Genomic DNA, 9,184 nt, shown 5'->3' on the forward strand with positions numbered 1-9,184 from the left:
TGTATTTGATAAAGATAGCCTAGAAAAAAGTATAAGTAATCTAAATTTGTAGTTTTCTTAATAGAAACCAAGAAATACACTCTGGTTGGTAAGACAAAATATTATAATAAACCAGATCCTTATTCTTATGTTAGTAATCACCAGAGGGCCTGAAAATAGTGAAGTTAGGGCAGGAAATTACTGCTATTTATTTTAAAGTATCTTCTCATTTATTTATTGTGTGCATGTAATAAAATATTTAAATGTTAAAAAAAAGTGAAGAATTATGGAGCTTTACTAGGAAAACAAGAGTTTCAGGAATATTTAAGATGCAGCTGAAAAATGTAACAGAAATTAGTGACAAAAGCAAGGCTTAATATTTGGATCTTGTAAATGAATAGTTTGGGGAAAATTAATGGGATAACATAATATAATTAAGAATTTTTGATATACAGGCATATTGATGAATTGACACACCAGATTAGCGACTACAGTAAATTTTGAAAAGTAATCAACAGTTTAATCGACAATGTTCAGTTGTTTTAGTTCTAAAGCAGTAAATAAGTATTTACCTTAAATTTATTTAATGCATGTCCCTTTGTGTTGATCATTAAATATTAATTACCAATGATATGAAGACATCATGTTTACAGCTATCATTCGTAGAGGTATTCCTCCCAAAAGCTCAATTATTTTCAAGAGTTTTCAATTTGGGTAGTTCTTCCCACAGTCATAGTCACTGGAGCAGAGACAGGTACATAAAATTAAAACAATTTCCGGATAAGGAGAGTTTCTTTTCCACTAGGAAACTATAAATAGTAAATGTCTTTTGGCTTTTTGGAAAGTTCTCTAGTCTCTATATTCTGTTACCAAATTTTTCAACAGCTTCTTTCTACAGAATGAGAATCTTTTACTATCTCCTCCATTTTCTGTGTTATGTGACCTTCATTCTACCAGGTAAAATAGATGTCTCTGTTATATTTGTGTAAAATTTCTCACTAGAAATAGAAATAATAAATTATTCATTGTAAAAAGAAAAAAAATTTATGCAATCTTATCAATTAAAGAAGGGTCTTGATTTTATGGAATCTTGGTTTTCTCATTGGTAATTTCATTATACTGGTGTTTTTACCTAACTAATTTTCCAGATTAATATGCAGATAAAATGAGATAATGAAGATAAGATCTTTCATCTTTTTTGGACTGAGTTTTCTTTCTAGATATTTAAATTCTTAAGAAAACTATAATATATTAAATTTATTTTTAAAACTCAGAACTGAAGTTTTAATAGTAATCAGACCCTCGAGAAACTGAATGAACTGAGAACAGCAGTGTATATTTCTTGGAATATCAATAAAAGAAGCTATAAGATGATTCAAGATATAGTCTTAGAATATGCTGAGCACTGAGGTACAGTAGGAATAAAAGGACAAGTGAAGAATTTGTAGTTCTAACATCTTTGTCAAAGTAGTCAATACATTAGTAAAGGAGTGCAGCAATGCACCTACAAATCAATATTTTTAAATAATAAAAATGTGCACAACAATGAAGCCCATGGATATCAGAAAATATTTTGAACTGAATGGTAATAAAAATGAGATAAATCAAAGTTCATAGTAGGGTTTACAAGGAAGTTAATACAGTTATATCCATTTTCTAAAAAGAATTGAAGCTAAAAATGTAACTAAAATTTTAACTAATGAAGTTAGAAAAGGAAAATCACATTAAACTGACAGTTACAACTATGTAATAAGACATAATTCGATATAATAAACAAACAGACACTAGAGAAAATAAAAAGGCCACATTTTGTTTTTTGAAAAGACTAACAAAATTAATAAAGCTTTGACACAACTGTAAAGAAAAATTAAAGGCAAAACCAAACTTTATCAGAGATATTAGTATATATGCTACAGATATCAAAATGATCATGTGAGGGTGTTGTAAACAAGGGACATTTTGCATCTGTATTCATGAGTGAGGCTCACCTTTAACTTTCTTTCTTGTAATATCCTGATCAGCTTTAATACCAGGCATTGTTGATCTCATAAAATAAGTTAGAAACATCCTTTTATTTTCTATTATCCGGAAAAGTTTGTGTATAATTGGTGTTATTTCTTCCTTAAATGTTTAGAATTCAACAGTGAACCTATCTGGGCAGGGTATTTTCTTTATACAAGCTTAATTATGAATTCTATCCCCTTAAGTAAGAAACATTTAGATTTTGTTTCTTTTTGTTGTTGTCCAGATTCATTATGATGTATCTTTTTTCAGAAATTATCTACATATAAACTTTTGAACACATCAATGGATAATAGAAAACCCAGAAACAGATAAAGCTGGCACTAAAGAACAATGTGATAAATAAGCTTTTCAATAAATAAGGCTGGTTTCATTGCATAGCCATATGAAGAGAAACTGAAATGATCACATCCAAAACCTTATTCCAAATAACCTGAGATGCAAGCATGAAAAAAGGCAAAACAATAAGCCATACAAGTTCCATAAAATAATTTACTAACAATTTTGACATACAAGTTATACTATTTCTTAATCAGTAGAAAAATAGTATTGATTACATTAAGATTAGCAAATTTTTAGACATCAAAAAACATCAAGTAAAAAAGCCAAGCTCTATATTGAGACAAGCACTTGTAATACATTTAGCATACAAAAGAAACACAACTAGAATATATAAAAAACATACATAAAACAATATAAAAAAGACCACCCAATAGGAAACCAAAGATTGATCACTTTCTAAACAATAGATAGCTATTAGGTCAATAAACGTAAGAAAACATGTTACACTTTCTCAGTAATTGGAAAAATGGACATTTTATTGTGGAATATAAATGAGTTGAGATATATGAGGTATCTTTACATTCACATCATAATTACTAAATTAAAAATATCAAGCATTTCTTAGGTTTTAGATGTCCAAAACTATTATGTAATGCTGCTGGAAGTTTAAGTTAGCACCAACAATTTGAATATATGTTTGGCATTATCTATTAATGTTGAAGCTATGCAGACACATTACCATTGTATTTCACACTTAGGGATATGCCCAACAGAAATGCCTGAGCATGTGTCCCAAAAGTCAAGTACAAAAGTATTCAAAAACTGGAAACAACCTGATTATTCATCAGCAGATAAGGCTAAAATGTAGGATATGTGTACAACAGCTGCTATACGATGATGAAAATGAAAGAATTACAGATATGAAAAATAAGAACAAATCTCAAAAAACAAAATTGTGAGTGAATAAAATCAGATGTAAAAATATACGTGCTGTACTGTTGCATTCACATAAGCTTTAAAATAAGCAGACTTAAACAAAACATAAATCAAGACTTTTTTTTTCCAGAAACAAGAGTGAAGGGAATAGTAATTGGAAGGGGGCAAAACTGTGCTGGAAATGCTCTATATCTTGACTTGAGCAGCATGTACATAGGTCCCTGGTGTTTAATAACACTCCTAGCTGAGCATTTATGTTTGGGCACTCTTCTGCAAGTTTGTTTTATTTTCTTTTAAAGGTTATACATAAAGAAATAAAATATAATAAAGCACATGATTTTTCTATCATACATTTTTTGTAATCTAAGCTGCTTTTGTTTCAAAAATCCATAGCTATATTCATAAAATGCAATTGATAGCTGAACGAGATCTAGAGTTTGTGAGAATAATTTTCACTGTATGCTTAATGTTAATATGTGCTAACAATATTAAGCATACAGTGAAAATTATTTTAAAAGGTGGAGAAAATATTTTAATGAACAGAGTAGAACAATTATTTAATCATTTAGAAGAAACGAAGTTAACCACATATCTGACAAGTATGTATCATATAAAGAGAAAAATACTATAATAAATAAAATATTATGATGAAAAACATGCATGCAAGAATTCCTGATTTTAAAGGTAGAATAATACATTAAAATGGATTATTTTTGTACATTTCTGCATATAAAAATACAGAATTGTTTACATTTTTTAAATTGAATATTTATGTATCTTGTAATAAAACTATTGTTTAAAATCCATAACTAACAATATAAAAAACAACAACTAAGGAAGACTAATTGGTGACAAATATGACAGATAAATGTTACTATCCACCATATATTTTTTAAATATTTATACACTTACTAATTTTTCAAATTCCAGTTATATAACCAACAAAGTATATTAAAAATTTTATAAAAAGAAGGAAAAATATTAACCATAAAGACATAAAAATTAAAATTTCAATGGGGCAAAAATCACATGCACTTTTGTGACAATACCAAAACCCTAAAATTAAACTTTTTTTCAACTATCATAAGGACATGTCATGTAAATATTAAAAGATGTAACCCACATTGTTTATCATAATCCTAAAATATTAAAGACTTTAGATATGACATGGCTGTCCAAAAATAACTGAAAGATTACATAAATTGTCCTGTCACTCTAAAAATATCTTGAATCTTTTTGAGAAGTTGTAATGTGCTTTAAGAGAAAATGTAAAAATTCTTGACTTAATAGAGGAAAAAAATGTATGCTGAGCTTGCTAAAACCTATGGTAAGAAAAATCTATCCATAATGTATGTCATGAAGTTTTAAATCATATGTTAATTATTATTTTCTAAACTTGGTACAATGTACACATCATACTTTATGAAATCAGAAGTAATCTATGCTTAAATAAAAGGTCAGTAATTTCAGTTACTCTTCTTTTACTGTAGCCACATGTACCTTGGTGGATGCTGATCGTTGCACCAAACGTTATGGTCGCTGTAAAAGAGACTGTCTTGAGAGTGAAAAGCAAATAGACATATGTTCCTCACCAAGAAAAATTTGCTGCACTGAGAGGTTGTATGAAGAAGATTATATATTTTGAAAAGGAAGACATACCTCTGCACAAAGAAGTTGCATGTGCCCTAGTACAGAGAGAAATGGGAATATAATTAGGACTTCTGAAATAAATTATTAAACATATAAGCCAATACTGCTATCTTCCTTTGTGGGTGTTAATTTCATATACAATGAAATGAGATAGAAATTCTTTTATTTTTCTGAACTAACAGTTTTGATATAAGTATATCTGGAGCTATGTTTGCTCTGAGTGAGGTCGAGTTTTAATGTCTTGGGCCACCTAAACTTATAAAATTGAATGTTTCCCAATTTAGCCATGATCTCATTAGAAACTCAATTCATGAAAATCAATATTTATGGACTTACCAGTTGTCTAAATGTCACCATCAGATTATTGGAGTCAGGACACAAAAAACCTAAGCAAGAGCTAAAAGTATAAGTTACAGGAGAATATGGATGTACTCGCTGGCTCTCCCTCTATCACCTCACAAGAAACCTCATTCAAAAAGGGATATTAGATCCATTTTTGATTCATTAAGAACTGGGTTTAAATACAGTCTAACCATTGATCCATTAAGAACTGATTCATTAAGAACTAGGTTTAAATACAGTCTAAACGTTGAACCATTAAGAACTGATTCATTAAGAACTGGGTTTAAATACAATCTGAACTTCAGATAAAGAATTTAGACTCACAAAACATTGCCTGCGCTTATTAGCGTTTTCTTATTTAGCTCTGGATGGAATAGGAAAATGAATTAAGATCTGTCATTTAAACCTCAATATAAATGTTGGACAGTACCGGTAGTTTCTCTAATATTAAAATATGGTGGAAAAATATGAAGACTAGAATGTGTTTTCTAGCTAAAAACAAAGGTTAAATTTACCCTGTTATCAAATTTTACCAGGTAATCAAACATTATTTCTTTTTAAAAACTAACTACCAGTTCAGGATTATCGTTTTGCTTTTGTTGTTTTTATTAGTATTTTTAATCAGAGATCTTGTGAACTTGATGGGAATGTCTACCATATTAACTAAAATTAGTGATTAAAACAGGAATCCTATACTAGGTGATACTGAGTATCAAGAAGATACTCGAGTGAGTGTGAAAGGGTAGGGAATGAAAACACCTTATGCAATTAACTATTGAATTTCAGTTGTACTATATAACGTTTAAGTGATTTGTTGGCATGATAAGAAAATATGATGTGAAGAACTGTATTACCCTGTAAGAGCTGCCATAACAAAACACCCCAGATTGGATGGCTTAAACAGCGGAAGTTTACCTGTCACAATTCTAGAGTGTGAAAGTTTGAGATCAAGATGTTAGCAGGCTTAACTTTTCCTGAAGCCTTTCTCCTTGGCTTGCAAGGCTTTTTTTTCTTGCTTTGCCCCCACAAGGACATGAGAGGTATGCATTCCCAGTATCTCTCTTCTTATGAGGATGTGATCTTATTAGATTAGAGCCCCACTCTTGTGAGCTCATTTAACTTTAATTAGCTCTTTAAACATCCTATCTCCAAATACAATCACATTAAGAATTAGTACTTCAACATAAGAATGACATGTTTGTTTGCTGTTCAGTCACTGCATAATAAGAACCTATAGAGTCAGAAAATAATTTTCTGAAAAAATGAGCTTTAAGCCGTACTCTGAAGAATGAGTAGAAGAAGGTATACTTCTCAATTCTGGTGCAAACTTAGGGGGCAGCCTCTAAAACCAATTTCACATCTGATTCCAAATTGCAAGTCCAGGGTTATCCAAAACAACTCTCAGTTTTGATAATTCACTAGAAGGGCTAAATCAATAAAATGAAAGTTATTATACTCATGATTATGGTTTAACATAGTTACATCTATATTTAAAATCAGGAAATAAAAGAGACATATAAGGCAGGCAGAGCTCTGGGAAGTTGCAAGAGTAGAGCTTTCAGTTGTCCTTTTCCAGGGCAATCAGGGACAGTGCTACTTTTTTCAGGAATGTGTGGCAATACACATGAGGTATCACTGTAGTCAGACTACTACAGTGTCCAGAAATTTAAATGGATACTTCATAACCTGAAATCCCCACACTAGATCACATTGCTTGACTATCTGGTGTGACCCCAGATGTTCAGGCATACAGAGACACTTTATGAAGCATGACGTCTTAAAAACTTAGAAGTTATCTCTCAGAAGTAGACAGCAAAGACCAGATCTCTCTTTAAGCAAGGTTAAATTCTTTACAACACACCTAGCAAAACATCACTGGGTTACAAAACCCTTACTTTACATTTAGGCAATTGAGAAGCAAAAAGTGACAAAACAATGAAACAGGTGTGGAAGAGTCTGGAAAAGAACATACACCCTGGAGCCCTTCTCCTCTGCTATTCCTTCATTGTATCTCCATCTTTCCAGAGAACTAAAAAAAGTATACCAAAAAGAAGGAATCCACCAAGGGCAAACAGAGCTAGCTGCAAATTATATACATACATGTTTGTGTGTGTGTGTGTGTGTGTGTGTCTGTGTGTCTGTGTATGTGCATGTGATATATGCATACATATATTATTATGCATAGATATATTTTTTGAAAGAGAAATCAGGAAAATTGGAGAACATTGCTAAAAATTACCTTCTTCTAGCTTTGAAACAGTACAAAAAATCTTCATTGCTTTTTTTTAGATTATTGACTGAGGGAAAAGGGAGCTGAAAATGAGTACCAGTGTATTTCATTGTGAGGCCATGAATATGAGGAACTAAAAAATGACTTTTAGGGATTAAAAGGGTTAGAATTGGTTTTGAGGAGGTGTTTATCTGAGACTCATTTAGCCAAAAATGTATGCCTGTTGGTAGTAGAATAGGAGATGATGGAATTTTGTAGGTAATCATGTGTAATTTGATTTTTGTTTTTGGAAATACTTGTTTCCTGTATGGTAAATCTTGGTACCTAATTTTAAGAGAAAATGTGTTAAGTGTAGAAATAGCATTCTAGCAGAATTAATCTTTGGGCATGCACCATCACAACAAACATTTTTTACAGAATGCCTGTTTACCCACATAATTTAATTTGAAAATGCAACACAAAATTTTGGGGCCCATGTAAGGAATCATTATGGGTCAGGGAAGATTTAGAATGAGTATGGAAGAGGTATATTACATAGTATCTTGGAAGGGAGGTTTTAATGATTCTATTGTTACTATGAGTGGTTGGTGATCACCAAAAATATAAGCCTTATCCAGAATATGAAGGAACATGTTAATGATAATTTGTTTCTGCTCATGTCAAACTTATGGCTAGGAATTTTACAGCATAAATGTTGAACTACACATGCAATCATTTATTGAACTCTCAGGCTTTAATCACCACCTTCCTAGAATGTGATCTATTTTAGTTTGACCATTGCTCTCCCATCTATGCACTATAAGATACAACAAGATACTACAAAAATGAGCATGGAAGAAGTCTATTACATAGTAGTTTGTTGTTCAGTCAGTGCATGTTAAGATTCTTTATAGAGCCTGGAAACATTCCTTCATGTCCTTTACTCCCAAATGCCTACTCCTCACAAATTTCAAGTCTTGCCACTATTAAAAAGAAAATCAAGAATGCTTTTATTATTCATAAGGTCATGGTTCTTCAGAACCTGTTTTTATTGAAACAATATATATTTTTTGTCTCTGCAGTTTTAGCCATTTTCTTTATTGCTGATTTTCTCATTACTACTGATATTGCATCATTGTACTGCCTGTAAAGGAAGGTTTTAATGATTCTATTGTTACTGTGAGTGCTTGGTGATGACCACAAATATAAATCTTATCCAGAATATGAAGGAACATATTAATGATAATTTATTTCTGCTCATGTCAAATTTATGGCTAAGAATTTTACAGAATAAATGTTGAACAACACATCAAACCGTTTATTGAACTCTCAGGCTTTAATGACCACCTTCCCAGAATGTAATCTATTGTAGTTTGACCATTGCTCTCTCCGCTATGCACTGCTACAAGATGTGAAGGTAGAAGAGAAGCCTGCAGTTTGAGCAAGAAGAGTATTCTTATTCAAAGACTGTCATCCCTTCTCCTGCAGAGCTTATGGCCAATTAGGGAGAGTATAAAATCACTACAGCCAGCAATTACAGACAAGAGAAGACACTGACTAATCAAAAGGAGCCATTTAGCATTTCAAAATGAGGATCAAGAATCTGGAAAACTCCCAGAAGATAAGTGTATTCATCCTCAGGACCCCCTGACGGATGGAGGAAGGTAGGCGGTGGAATAGAATGAGTGAAGAAAAGGTATATTACATATTTGTTTATAGACCAGCCAGTGCATGTGACAGTTCTTCATAGAGCCTAAGTACCAG

At 31.4% G+C, this 9,184-nt stretch overlaps 1 protein-coding gene across 1 annotated transcript; it reads left to right on the plus strand.

The window, feature by feature from the left end:
• Positions 1-825: 825 nt before the first annotated feature.
• DEFB114 (defensin beta 114) lies at positions 826-4,903 on the plus strand. The gene is made up of 2 exons (XM_017498694.2): positions 826-936; positions 4,710-4,903. The coding sequence occupies exons 1-2, from the start codon at positions 879-881 to the stop codon at positions 4,862-4,864; spliced, it is 213 nt and encodes a 70-aa protein (XP_017354183.1). The 5' UTR covers positions 826-878; the 3' UTR covers positions 4,865-4,903.
• Positions 4,904-9,184: the final 4,281 nt, after the last annotated feature.

This window comes from Cebus imitator, unplaced genomic scaffold (genome assembly GCF_001604975.1).
Source record: "Cebus imitator isolate Cc_AM_T3 unplaced genomic scaffold, Cebus_imitator-1.0 Scaffold248, whole genome shotgun sequence".
In the NCBI taxonomy this organism is placed as follows: Eukaryota; Metazoa; Chordata; class Mammalia; order Primates; family Cebidae; genus Cebus; species Cebus imitator.